Here is a 14,817-nt window from a genome sequence, read left to right on the forward strand (position 1 = left end):
TAAGGTATCTTCTTTCCTTAGCAGATGACAAAAACAAAGATAAATGTATTTCAACAAGCATTTATTAAGCATTGACTGCATACTAGCCACTGTGCTAGGTACTGGACATAGAAAAAAAAAAGAAACAGCACTTATTCTCAAATAGTTTAAATTTTATTAAAGAAAACATCCGATAGGTAGAAAGGTAGGTTAAATAAATAGAAGGATGGATGGATAATTGGATGGAGGATGGATGGATGGATGGATGGATGGATGGATAGATGGTAGACATATAGATATAAAATAATTTATTAGAAAGGACACAAGCCACTGGAAATAATCAGGATAGAGAGCTTATAGAAAAGATACTTAAAATGAGCTTTTAACAAAGCTTTTTATCTGCTTTTTATCAACTTTTATCTGCTTAGAGTTTAAAGACATTCTTTACAGGAAATTTAAGTTATAGCCAGGAGTTGAAAGAAAGAAATGTGTCTTTGTTCTACATTTATAAAATGAGATAAATGGGCAGAGTGCTTTGCAAGTCCAAAAATACTATATGAATGTGAGCTATTATTATCACTCTTAGACAATAATTATCACAAGAAATTCAAAATAGAGAAAGTGCATTTATGATAAGAAATGGCTAGTTTACTAAGAACCGTTTAAATAGCTCATCAATCTTGTTCTTTATTTTTCTAGGCCTTTCTCAGAGACCTGTCTGGAACATAGCCACATGGTGTAGATGACATTGGCGGTCACTTAGCATCCGCAATGAAAGGATTATCCAGCAGCCGTAGTCACCATCACGGAGTGACCTGTGATTCTGCCTGTGACTCTCTATCTCATCACGCAGACAGGAAGCCATACTTGTTAAGCCCAGTGGAGCCTCATCCTGCTGACCACCCTTACTACACTCAGAGGAACTCCTTCCAAGCTGAATGTGTGGTCCCCTTCAATGACCCACTGGCCAGCAGTACCTTCCCCAGGAGGCATTACAATTCCCAGCAAGAGCTGAAGGAGGAATGCGCGCTGGTTCCCCGCAGCCTCGCTAACAAGGCAAATCGCCTTCCTCCCAACCTCCTGGACCAATTTGAAAGGCAGCTCCCCCTTAACAGAGATGGTTACCACACCTTGCAGTACAAGAGAACTGCTGTGGAGCACCGTAGTGACAGTCCTGGAAGGATCCGTCACCTGGTCCACTCTGTCCAGAAGCTTTTTACCAAGTCTCATTCCCTGGAGGGACCATCCAAGGGGAGCATCAACGGAGGCAAAGCCAGCCCAGATGACACACAGACAATGAGGTACGGCAAGAGAAGCAAGAGCAAAGAAAGACGGCCAGAACCCAAAGCCCGTTCTAACGCCTCGGGTTGGTGGAGTTCCGATGACAACTTGGACGGAGATGTCTGCCTCTATCATGCCCCCTCGGCAGTGATGACGATGGGCCGGTGTCCAGACCGCTCCGCCTCACAGTATTTCATGGAGGCTTACAATACAATCAACGAACATGCAGTAAAAGCCTCCAGGAGTAATAATGATGTCAAGTGTTCCACCTGTGCTAATCTTCCCGTCAACCTGGATGCCCCTCTCCTGAAGAAGAGCGCTTGGTCCTCAACCTTGACAGTGAGCAGGGCTCGTGAAGTTTATCAGAAAGCTTCAGTTAATGTGGACCAGGCCTTGGTAAAGTCAGAAACCTGTCAACAGGAACGATCCTGCCAATATCTTCAGGTAAAGTCTTTGTGGAGTGGCTGCTATTTAGAAGCACTAATTTAATTATGGTAGTGCTCTGTCTTCAATATTGCTTTAGTATAATAGTGGAAAGAACATAAGGCTACATGGAGAGAAATAGATTCTCTTCTTGGCTGTTGTTACCTAATTATATGACCTAGGGAATGATACTTAACGTCCATTTATCTTAGTTTCTTCATCAGGTCAAATTTGAAAAATATTAGGACTGTGCATACACTTGTGTACATACAGACTGGGATTTGCCTTAGGCATATCACTCCACCTTTTCATTTATTTCATGTTTATGCTTTTATATATTTTTCTCTCCCTTCTTCACTGTCTAGTTGTTACAAAGATCAAAATAGATAAGAATGGTAGTAAACTCTGAAAAGTCGAGATCCATGTAAATGCAAGATATCATTAATACTTTGCTTTTCTCCCTTTCCTAAAAGATATGGGATAGAGCTGGAAAAGGAAAAAAGTTTGAAATCTTTTGTTACAAGATTTGCTGCTTTGTAATTCAATGAGGGGTACATGTGGGTTTTCTTCTACTGTAAAACTCTGGAGAGAACTGTTAGGTTTGGAGATGCTTTATCAGTACCTCTGTATTTATCAGTATGTGGGGAACCATTCCTAATAGAGGGAAGAACAGCACAGTGGGGGAAAAAAGCATGAAATTGGAATTTAAAAGTTCTAGATTTGAACTCAGGTTCCTTCTCAACTCCACTGACATTTTTAGATGTCTCCATAAAATGAGGAAATTGTACTACATGAGCTCTGTGGTCCCCTCCGGCCTTAATGCTATAATCCTATTATCCCTGTCACTTGCTTAAATGAGAAGGTTTCCTACTGCTCCAGAGACCATATAATCACAACCACAGAAACTCAACATGGACAAGTTCTAAAAAGGCAGCATCAATAGAATTAAATACAATAAAAGTTAATATATAGTATATATAAATGTCAATATGCAAATCACACACATATATTAAAGTTTAATAGTATTTTCCTAATCAATACCAAATGCTTTTCTTGGATTTAATATCCTTCTTATTTATTTTAAACAAATTTCATAGGTTGGTGTGTGGAGAAAGGAAAACAGGAGTGCATTAAGACTGTGCATATACTTGTATACATGCAGACTGGGATTTGCCACAGACCCATCCTTCCATATGGCTAGTCTTTGCATTTACTTCATTTTTATGCTTTTATATATTCCTCTCTCCTTCTTCACACTCCTATTGTGAAAGGAAAAGCAAGAAAATGTGCCTTTTTGTGGTGTTCCCCCTGACTGTTCTTTTCTGCTTTGAAATCAATGGCCCACCTGCAGGCACCTTATCTGCTTTGTAAAGCTACCATGGGAGCCAAGAGTTAGTGCCCCAGAGAAAGGTAGTGCAGAGGGGCATTTAGCAGTACCTCAGGGTCACATCATGTAAACATTATGACCTCTCTGAAAGAAAACTCAATGAATCAATGAAGCATTTATTAAATACTTAATAGTGTTCAAAGTTTTGTGTATAGCAATAGAAAAGGCAAGATGATCTCTTGTAAGAAAACTCACACTCTATTTGAGAGAGACAATTATATTTAAGAATTATATATAAGAAAATATAGCTGTAATGAAGTGATCTGGAAGTCCTATGAGTACATCTAGGATACATATGGCAAGTATCATTAGGTAATATGGCAAATCCTAAAGGCATTAAAGGTGTAGCATCAGAGCAGAGCAGATGATAAAGTTCTAGAAGTCCACCTCTCTAGATGGATTATAGTCATTTACTTCTAGATCATCCAGCAATGTAAGTACCCATTTAAATATTCCCATCCCTACACCCATACTTCTATCTGAAGATATGGCATCTGGAGGAAGTAACAATGAAGGAAAGGCAAAAGAGCAGGATCCCCCTTCTGTCAGTGCTCAGCTGCCCTAATAAGGTGACACACATAAGTTGTCACAAATCACTCTGTGTAACACAGTCATTAAATATGGTGTCAGACTCTTCCCCTATAGAATTCCTTTAAGATTCTAATTCAGTTTTACCCCTGAAGTTAGTGACCTAAAAAAAAATGACAGAGAAAAAAAAGATGGCAGAAACATTAAGAAGTATAAATAACAATTTTTATCCATGACTACTGTGTGACTTTGGCAAAGTGTCTATGTTTTAAATAAATGAATGAAAGGATAGATGGGAAAAGTCTAGTAGGATAATGAGAGTTGGAAGTGGATTTGAGTTTTGCCTTTGCAGATAGGTTTAAGCCTCCATAATTTCATGCACCCATCTCTCTCTCCCCATCTTTCACTTTAGAATGAAAATATCTTGAGGCTGGGGCTTAGGAAATATAGCTTTAGTGAAATTGTTTGCATATAAATGGAGTACTATTTTAAAGAAATGAAAAGAAAGTCTCAGAAATTTGAGTAGATATAAGATTCTGTATTTCAGTTATATAAAAAAAACTTCATGCTATAAAGATTTGAAATTATCAAAACTTTTACAGTTTCTACTTTTTACTTTCAAATTTTTGCCTTCATTTAAGTATGAAGTCTTTTTAATTCTGAAATAATTCTAAGTCATTAAACATAACAATAATCAAATTCTATCTTGGGGAGCAACAAACCTTACTGGAGAGTAAAAACACCCAACCATTTGCAAAAATAAAAATGAAGCACACATTGTAATTCTGTCTCACCTTCATAATTTAGATGGGATCAATTGCAAGCAATATTTTGATTAGTAACACATTTCAGAATTTTAGTGTGATGCTATAAGAATGTGGTGGACTTTTAAGTGAAATAAATGGGAAGTAATTTATAGCAGCTCTTTAATGTTATTCTCTAGCCAAAAGTTTGAAAAATAGGTTCCTGAGCTCTATGTGTTTACTTGGTGTTAGGATTCTTACAAAGTGCTAAGTCACTGGAATTGATAGAGACAATAGTTATCTAATTTAGCATGGTTCAGTATGATTGATCTGATCCTGCAAGGAGATGTTATGGGCCAGAACTTGAAACAAGGTACTGAGTAGAATTGAGAAGAGCTATTGTTTTCACTCTCCTCTCTCCTTCTTACTCTCATTCTCCACTACAAGGAAAGAAGGAAACTTAGTACACCTTGAGGAATTCTTCCAAAGGTACTTTATGATAATCTCTAGCTCTATGACGTTTCAAGGCATATTAAGGGTATTTTCATTTAAAGCCACCAGCTTCCACGCATTGATTCCATTCTTAAACCACAACATTGAAAGGAATGTAGAAATGTTTTCTGCTGTAGTTTGTTTTAGTTAATATGAACTATATAGATTACCAGTTATTAACAGTAATTATTAATTAGAGAAGCAATGTAGTGTAAGGAAATTAGTTTAGACTTGAAGCCAGATAAGATATCTGGGCTTAAATCTAGCTTCAGATGCTTACTAGTTGTTTAACTGAAAGCAAGTCATTTAAGCTTTCTGAGCCCCTCGGTTTACTCATCTGTAAGATGGAAATAGTAATATTATTATTATAATGCATAATAATGCAGGATAAAGAACACTCACACCACACAGATAGCAGTTTAAAAAGAATCAATTACTGATCACAAAGGGAGGTGGAGAATAAGTGCCAACAGGGAGCAATCCTGGCGTGTGGCCCACATTGCCCTTGGCCAAGGGTGGGACAGAGTGGGAAAGTGCCAGATGTGGAATCTTGCAACAATTTTTGCACTCTGATCAAAGACCCAGATTCCCATGGGGTCAAAACTTATCAAGAGATTTAGGCAAAGAGCCAGTTGGCATCAACAGGAAACTTCCCTATCATCAATAGGAGAAGAGAATAGTATAGTTAGAACCAGTAAAATGAGGGCTTTTCCTGACTTGCCCAGTAAGAAGAGAGGAATGGGGGGGGCAGCAATGCAGATAATTAACTCTAACTGTGCCATCCAGTAAGAGGTTAGGAGAGGGGACACACTGTCCAATCTCTGTCTTAATTTGCCTTAGTATACATGCATCCTGAGGGAGGCTGAGGCTATAGGCTGAGGCTGTACTAGTCAAAGTAATTTACACTGGTTTAAATACTTATATATTCCTACATCAGAAAGTTGTGAGGATCAAATAAATAACAGTGATAATAACAGACATGTATAGCTGGCCTTATTTCATTCTTTCTATTTGTATAGTCAAGACCTAGCTCAGTGTCTCACACATAGGAGGAGATTAATGAATTCTTGTTGATTTGACTGCCACTGCTTTCAAAGTATACAAAACATTAAACATTCATGATTTCTGTGGGTCCTCACAGCAAATCTCAGAGACAGTTTTGGGCAGGACAGCAGAGAGAGGGATTCTCCCAATATACAGATGAAGAAAATGAGACTTAGAGAGATTTAGAGACTTGCTCAGGATCATGCAGCTAGTGTTTAAGGCAGTGCTTGGACAAAAGTCTTCCTGACCCCCTGTCTATTACTCTATCCACATATGTAAAACTCTTATGAAATCTTAATGGTCTATAAATGTAGATGATTATCATTAGTTGAGACCAGGTTGAGATTTCACAAGCATCTTTTTTTCACAAGTTTTGCATTTCCCACTAAGGAGATAAACACAATGCATTGTGGACAAAAGTCTGTAGAGCATGGTTTTTAAAGAGTTAATACTTTAGCTTCTGTCATTGAAACAAATATGTATAACAATAGCATAGAAATTAATGTATTAGTTTATTATCTCTTTTTATTTTATTTTTATGTAAATATGCCTAGATCTCAGTATAAAAAAAATACTTGAATTATTCAGATTTGCACTATATTTTTCCCTTGTACTAGAACCTAAACTTTACATAATTATAACTTTGAAAAGTGTGTATTTGAATACATGCTACACTAATTGGGATCTTGCTGTTTTTATAAACTATAGAAATATATGCACATATATACTCATATGAATTCTCTCAGACAAATAAAAGAATTATTAGATTTTTACTTGACTTGCCAGGATTTATTCTTTTGTACGACTGCTAAATAAACTTCTAGTAAACCAATTGCATGATGTTGTTACTGTGACTATACAGGAGACTGATCAGTTCCATAGGTAATATGGTTCCTCTATGGCATCGATTCAGAAGCCCAATATTGCAAGGTTGAAATCATAGCATGTTCTGATTAACACATACAATTGGCAATATGTCCTCACTCACAAGCTGTTTGCAGTTAATTTAAAAAAGGCTCCTCTTTTTTACCAATATTGTTATTTTTAAATGTCAAGAATCAGATGTCTGGTGTTCAGAATTGTTGTACTGCTGCCAGTGACTGTCTCTGTCAGGGGCTGGAGCAGGGACATGGATTTGAAGACATTAAAACTGTTTAATTCTCAGATGAGATGTGGTTGGCTTTTATACATTTGGAATAGAGCATTTATGGCACATCTCAGGGTAAGTGTTAATTGTAAAGTCTAAAGGTAAATAGAAATAGGACCAAAGGAGAAAAGGATATTTCTTTTTAGATATTTCTTTAAAATCACAGGACTCTTGTCTCTTCGTGCCTTTTTTATATAAGCACTGTGTTTCTTGCAACTGGCATATGAAGCCATTCAGACTAGCAGGATTTTAGATTCCCAACTGTTAGTCTTTAAAAAAAAAAAAAATCACCTCAAATCGTGGAGTTTGCGTTCATCCACAGCAGAAGCAGGAAAGAAAAACAAATGCTCTCCGGTAGAAGTACAGAGAGGAGGGGAAAGAGAGAGAGAGGGGGAAAGAGAAAGCAAGCAAGGAGACAGAAGGAGAGAAAGCACTCTGTAAGAGATGAAATTTTAAGAGAGGAAAATGATCGACCTTTTTAAGGCTGAGTGGGTCTCTTCGGTTTGTGTTCACGTTTCAAGAAATGGAAGGAATGACCAGGTCTGGGCTAAACTCTTCTGTTTCTTTGCATTTTGTGTTAATGTGTTGTTGCGGGTATTGTCTTTTTCATTTTTGTTTCTGCTAAAACTAATGGATTAGTCAGGGTAAAGTAGCCAGCAACTTAATGTGCGTATAGACAGTAAGAAAACAAGTCGGAACATCCGATAGGTTTAAATCAGTATCTCCACGGGGACTTTTAGATAATATTTAATTGACACAGATGAGCTAGTAAAGTGTCATTAGAGGACATTATCTGTGCTAGGGAATAGATGTGGGACCAGCCAGCTTTCCAGGGCAGAATGCTTAATGCTTACGATTCTTTTGCTATGTGATTAAATATCCTGGAAGAGTGTTCTTTTCTGGCTTTTTTGTTTGTTTGTTTCCTTAAATAAGGCATGGTAAAAGATTGCTTAACAATTCTTTATTACAAATGTGAACCAAGGATTCTGTTTTCCCTACATATATAAATAATAGCTATTTTAAAGTATTCTATTGTAGAAAATTCTGATCTTTGTCCAGTTATCCTTCTCTCTTTCTCCTCTAATCCCTTGCCATCACAATCACACCTCATTTTTGGACAATTTGAATGGGACTAATTGTGTTAAAATTGATAACAGTGTTGAACAATTCTGATAATAACTTTGACTTACATGATGTTTCTCTGATGCTTTTTTTTCTCAAAGATTTTAGCTGAATTAGCAATTGTTCTCTACTCTTACTTTAAATTACCTTTATAGCGAAGTAAGTGAATGTCATGGTTCTTGAATGCATTTGGTTTTTGGTTTATGTGTAGTACTCCCTGGGACCTTTTCATAATTAGCTTGGTAGAAACATATTTTCCTCCTGTCTCAGTGAATAAAAAACAAGCTTACTTGTTATGAACTGGGTTTGAACATGGAGTCAGTACTCAGTGAATGAAATTCAACAGTTCTCAGTCTAATCCTGTTAGCCCTGTCCAAGGTCCTGTCTATCCATGTTCTACATTTTTTTCCTTATGATAATGTCCAAATCCTATGAGAAACTAGAGAATCTGAAAGGCTCAGCAACAGCTCAAAGAGCAAAAGTGTGGGAAAGACCTCTTTGGAAGTAATCAATGTGAGAATTCATTATTATTGATCTGTAAGTCCAATATCATAAATACATTTTAGTCAAATTGAAAAGAAACTAGGGTAAATCAAAGCCAGTTTCTGTATATATTATGTATATGATTACTTCAGGTTACAATCTGGTAATGAAGATAGTTCAGTAATATTAACCCTTAGTATAAGATATATGTATGTGTATCTTCATAGCAGGGACTGTTTTTATCTTTGATTGTTCCCCCAGTAATACAGTTTTTGTCAGTTTTAGAAAGTAGATGACTATTTTGTCTTATGCTATATTCACATAATATTTAACTTGGAATACATTTGTTTCTTTGTTTTAATGTGCACTACTTTGAAATGCCCCTGGTAGCCAATGACAAAGACATATATACAAATGTGGCTAGGATGATTTTACTTTGGCAAAAAGATTAATTTTTTATGGCATTGCAGGGCTGTTAGGAGTAAGAAACAACTTTTCTTTATAGCCAATGAATAGCAGGTGTCAGAAAAAACTGTTACTTATGATTTGTATAGATGATGATTTTTATCTGTGTAAAAAGTCTGAGATCCACAAATCACCAAATCAATGTGCTAAAGAATTGAAGAGAAATATTCATTTCAGTCAATCCAAGGTTACCAATATATTAGTTAAGAGAAAAGTTAGTATTGTAACTGATTTTATAGTGACTTTGTATCATGGGTCGGAAAGGTTTTCAGATACAGATGTTTCTCCTTCCTGAGAAAGGATGTGTGTAAATTGGGAATTTTTATGTGTGTATCAGGGTCCAAGTGTTGGACATTTGGAGCCCAATATGTCACAGAGGGAAATAGTAATGGCCTTATTTTTTAACTGTCATACATATGTATATATCTCATTATATATGTGTTTTGTCTAAAACTTTAAAATGAAATCTCTTTACAAGCAGAAATCGTCTCTTTTATTTAAATGTCATGTACTGTATCTTATGCACAGTTACTATTCAGTAAGGATATAACTGGTTTTCTCCCTAACCTCAATCCCATTGCCTCTTCTTCGTCTGTCAAACTGAAATAAGAGTATATTTTCTAAAGTTGAATAGGAAAAAAACAAGAAATTGGAAGAAAATGATAATGGAAAAAAGAGGAGAGCTGAGAATTTTGCCACTAACTCAAAGACTTATTGTTTTTCTGTTACCTTTGACACATTTCTTATTTTTACTCATTTTTATTCTGTTCCTTCTTAAAGAAAGCACTTGGGACCAAGACAAGAACTATTATGAGTCCCCTGATCTTCTAATTATAGACATTTTCCTGAGAGTATCTCTGAAAATGGGATTTTTCCATTTACTGAAGTACAAGAAGAAACTCTATCCCAGTTCCATTTCATTACGAAATGAGTTTGAAGATTAAGTAGAGAGTAATACCTTTTTTCAGAGGTTATATATTATTATTCTATTCTGGGACTTTCTTTGTCTATCTTTATTCATTCAACAAGAATTTACTAAGCTCCTACTATGTGCAGAAAAAGACATGAGCTAAAATCCAACCTCAGGAACTTACTAGCTGCATGATTCTGGGCAAATAGCTTAACCTCTCTGAGCTTCAGTTTTCACCTATGAAATGAAATATGAGATAAAATGGCCTTTAAACTTCATTCAAACTCCAAATCTTATTTTCATACACCAAAAATCATACTTTTTTTCTTTGAGTGGAGAGACAAGGCACAGAAAAAGAAAAGGAAAATAAAGGTCAAAAGTTAAAATATAAATATGTTGTGGTTTTGAAGGCTTAAAAGGGGTGCACATACAAATACACACACACACACACACACATACACACACATATCATTCACTAAATAATTACTGGTGATTTGTAAATACAAATCTACAAAGGATTATGGTGTATTTTAAACTTACAAAAGAATGAAATGAATAAGGCTTCACAGTTCTTCTTCCTTCAGTCCTTAAACTCCCACCTGCTTTATTTTCAGGACGTCAAACTCAAGAGGAAACAAATAGAACAAATATGTTTAGGATTGTATTATCTAATCACTTGCAGCCAGTCCTTTCCAATCCAATCCAAGACCTTTTCTAGACAGAATGGTGAAGCCTGTTGTCATAATTTTTCACCAAAGTTCTCCAAAGGTTAATCCTTCTGCCCTCCTATTCCCCATTTTCTTATTAAATGTTTGGTTTAATCTCACTATTGGAGAGAATGTGATAATCCCATAAGAGAGGTTCTTAATTTGGGTCCATGGGATTTCAAGAGGTCTGCATACAGATTCCAGGGGGTTCTTAAATGTGAATGGGTTAAAAAAAAAAGGCATCTTTATTTCAATAGAATTTGTTTTCTTTGTAATTCTATATCTTATATTATGCATTTAAAAATAATATTCTGCAAAAGGGTAAATAGGTTTTACCAGATTGCCAAAAGGGTCCATAACACACCAAAAAACATTAAGAACCTCTGCTTATGACCTCTCTTATGTAGTACTTGCATTTTATTGGAGGAGGAAAGCTCTTCAAAACCCAAAGGAACACATTTCAAATGTTAAGATATTCTGAAGTATCCTAAACAATTGGTTTAGGGAAAATCTATAGGGAAGATTGGTTGTGAGGATAAGAAAGTTTCCCTTTAAAGATATTATAAATTAAGTATCATTGTTTTCTCAGTCAAGATACATATATTCTTAAAACTGATATCATTTCCTCATCACCACCTCCTTCTACTAAATGCTTTTTTACTAAAGGACTTTACTAGCAACATTAACTTCCCACTTCCCTCTACCTCACATATTCAAAAGAAAAAAAATAGCTCTTCCATGTAAAAAAAAGCTTGGGGAACCATACTATAAGTTATCTCCTCCTGTGTGGTCCAAATCCACAAGTTGGAATATGGTCATTCCACTGAATAATGGAAAGGAAATGTAATGCAAGACTGGATAGTAAAGAAATTTAGGTCCTCTATATTTCTTTCTCCACTTCCAAGGCATTCCACCAACTCACTTTCTAACTTTGGACAGTTCATCTGAACCATGGTTTCTTAGCCTCTTTTGTCTTATAGACCCCATTGGTAATTGGGTGAAACCTATAGATCCCACCTAAGAATCATAGTAGTCATCTACAATTATAAGCAACGAAAATGATATATTTTAGAAGTGAGGAAAAACAAAGATAATTTTTCCCATTCATGTTCAGTATCTTTGAAATCTATCTATGAACCCCTTGGGTCTAAACAATCTGTACCCAAGATTTTCTTAATCATTATAGTAAAGGAACAAGGCTGACCTTGCATCTGCTTTTTATTGTTGTTATTATTGTTATTGTTGTTCTGTCTTCAAAGACTGAGAGGACTGAGAGGTAAATATACTTCTGGAAAAGAGATGCTATATAGTATCTATCTATCTAAAAAGATTATTAATATGGTAAAAAGCAATTATGCTGCTGCAAAGTTTTGTGTCTGCATGCTTAAGAAAATATATCTTTATGCATATATAATTATAATTAATATAACTTAATAATCTCTTAAGAGAATTGTGTAGCTGAGTGAGTCATGGAATACCAAATGCAAAAAATGACTACCTTACTCAGATGTGACTTGGACCAACTAACCAGATTGCTTACTATCTCAGTTTTTTCATTGCAAAATGGGTACTATATTAAGGACCTGTGATTATTTTACTTTCTTCTCTTAAGAGTGAGGGTGATATTAATTACAAGAAATAGGAAATCAAAGAAGAAAAAAAGTACATATATATTAAAGTGTTAAATTGTTTTGAGAATGGTTGCTATACAAATCCCAAAAAGTACTATCATCCATTTAGCTTATATGTAAAAGTGTGTAACCTGTTATTTATTTTGCTAGATCTAGTTTCATTTAAACCAGGGTAGGAGAAAAGAAATTGCATCAGTGATGAAAAATCTCCTTCCATCTGAATAGAGCCAGCTAGGGGCTTGGGCTATTTGAGTCTGTGAACAAATAAAATAAAGTTTTTGTTTGTGGGTGAAGAGATAACAAAGCCATTGATTTTTTAACAGCTAAGAATCCCTGGGTCAGGTTTCCTATGGTTCAATATTAACGGAGGGAACACAAGCTCCCCTAGTTTCTTCAAGACCTCTGTTTGCTCAGACAATACCTGCTTTTGGGTTTACACCTTAGGTCTGTGGGGACACAGCTGCCTCATTCAAGCAAGTCTTGCTGAGTCAACAGGACTCACTTAATTAATGGGAACAGCTGTAGGGTTACTGGTTGTGTGAGAAGCTTTTCAGGTCTGTTCTACCCAGGACCTCACCACTCTTCCACACTTCCATTATTAAAAGGCACATCAAGTTCCCTAGGGATTGCTTCAGCTCCATAGCTCTGAAAGATGATCATTTTTCAAAAAGCTCAAGTAAAAGATAATAGCAGCCTATATACCTTTCATTCTTAGAATTTGTAAATGCTGACTCACTAATCATCTTGCTTGAAAACCTAGTAGGATTATTCTCATAAGACTACAGAAATTAGAATGACATATGGAACATTTTTGCCTCTCTTATTTATCATGCTAGTAGAGAATAACCATAGAGTAAAGGCTAAACTCAAAGGTCATCCTTTCACAATATTTTCCTAATTGTTTTTTTTTCTTTTTTTAAAATTTATTTTACTTAAAAATTTTTTAAAATTTATTTTATTTGAAATTTAGTCTATGCTTTAGGATCATTTTGATGTTTACCATCACAAGTGAAAATAAATCATAAACTCAAATAAAATTAATAAAAAGAGTTGCACTTCCAAGAAAAGAGGGGTAAAGCATAATCCAAAGGAACAGTTAGTTTATTAATTATTATTATGGCATATGTTTAAGGTGACAATTTCTTAATCACAAACCATGAGTACAGATTTTCAAATGTTTCTCACATTTATCTTGCTGCTTTTCCCCAGTTTATGCATCTTAATAAATGGTAGTTTACAATTGAGGCCATACTCTTCGGCACCTAGTCCTCTTCTAAATCTCCCAGATATTTATGTCTAAGATTGGTGCACTTTAAAATCCATTATTATACTGCCAGTAGGATAATTAATCCCACTAATCCAAATTTACTAATGTAAATATTTTTGAGCAAATTCCAGTAAACTGACTGTGTCTTTAAAGGTCAGCTAATGTAAGCCTATCATTTTATAGACCTTTATAAATTGACCCTATCTTTCATTTCTTATTTTTTTCTACCTTACCTTTCTCCCTTTTATTCTACAAAAGTACCTCAGAATTTTTTTTTACCGTTCTTCACTTGCAGAAAGACACTCCATCTACTGACTGTTAGCATTTTCAATGTTTGTGCTCCATGACTGGAATTCTCTCATCTCTGGATTTTGGCTTCCCTGGTTTACTCACATTTTAACTAAAATCTGAAAAAATAAATCTTTCCAAGGTCCCCTTAATGCTAGTGCTCTCCATCTGTAATTATCTCCAATTTATCTTTACATATCTTGTTGGCATATAATTCTCTGCATGTTGTCTCTTCTATTAGAATATGGGAACAAATTTTTGTCTTTCTTTATATTCCCCTCACTTTTCACAGTGCCATGTATATAGTAAAAACATGATAAATGCTTGTTGAATAAATGAAGAAATTTAGATACACAGAGGTAAAGAAATTTGCCCAAAGTCTTATGACTAAATATTAGCAGGGCTTAAATTGGAAATCATCTTTTCACTGATGGTGCAATCCAATTTTCACTACATCATGCAACTTTCTTGTGGATGGATTCCATGATGCTTCTTCTTGTAATTTTTAATTCATTTATATATTCAACAAACATTTATTAAATTCCTTTTGAATCTAGAACTGTTATACATTTGAGGAAAAACTGAGTAGAGATAAAACTTGCTTCTATCCTAATAGGATAGAGTTTATCATATATACTATGAGGATGATAAGACATAAAAACAAACCATTATAATACAAAATATATAAGTAAGTTAGAAAATTTCAAAATTGCTACTACACGTCCAAGCATGAAGAAAATTACTAATCAGAGGAATCAGAAAAGGTCCCCATAAAGGAGATTATGTTGGGGCAGCTAGATGGAGCAGTGGATAGAGTACCAGCTCTGGAGTCAGGAAAATTTGAATTCAAAACTGGCCTCAGATGCTTAACACTAAGTAGCTGAGTGACTCTGGGCAAGTTACTTAAGTCCAATTGCATA

At 35.2% G+C, this 14,817-nt stretch overlaps 1 protein-coding gene across 18 annotated transcripts in view; it reads left to right on the top strand.

Annotated features, from left to right (window-relative positions):
• DLGAP1 (DLG associated protein 1) overlaps positions 1-14,817 on the top strand; it is a 1,106,389-nt gene that overhangs the window by 688,731 nt on the left and 402,841 nt on the right. For 11 of the 18 annotated variants that reach the window (XM_074275757.1, XM_074275759.1, XM_074275733.1 and 8 more), the window contains one exon: positions 679-1,704. In XM_074275757.1, the coding sequence (XP_074131858.1) occupies positions 751-1,704 (954 nt within the window). In that variant the 5' untranslated portion in view covers positions 679-750. The other 7 variants (XM_074275772.1, XM_074275783.1, XM_074275798.1 and 4 more) reach the window with 5 other exon arrangements.

This window comes from Sminthopsis crassicaudata, chromosome 1, assembly GCF_048593235.1.
Source record: "Sminthopsis crassicaudata isolate SCR6 chromosome 1, ASM4859323v1, whole genome shotgun sequence".
NCBI lineage: Eukaryota > Metazoa > Chordata > Mammalia > Dasyuromorphia > Dasyuridae > Sminthopsis > Sminthopsis crassicaudata.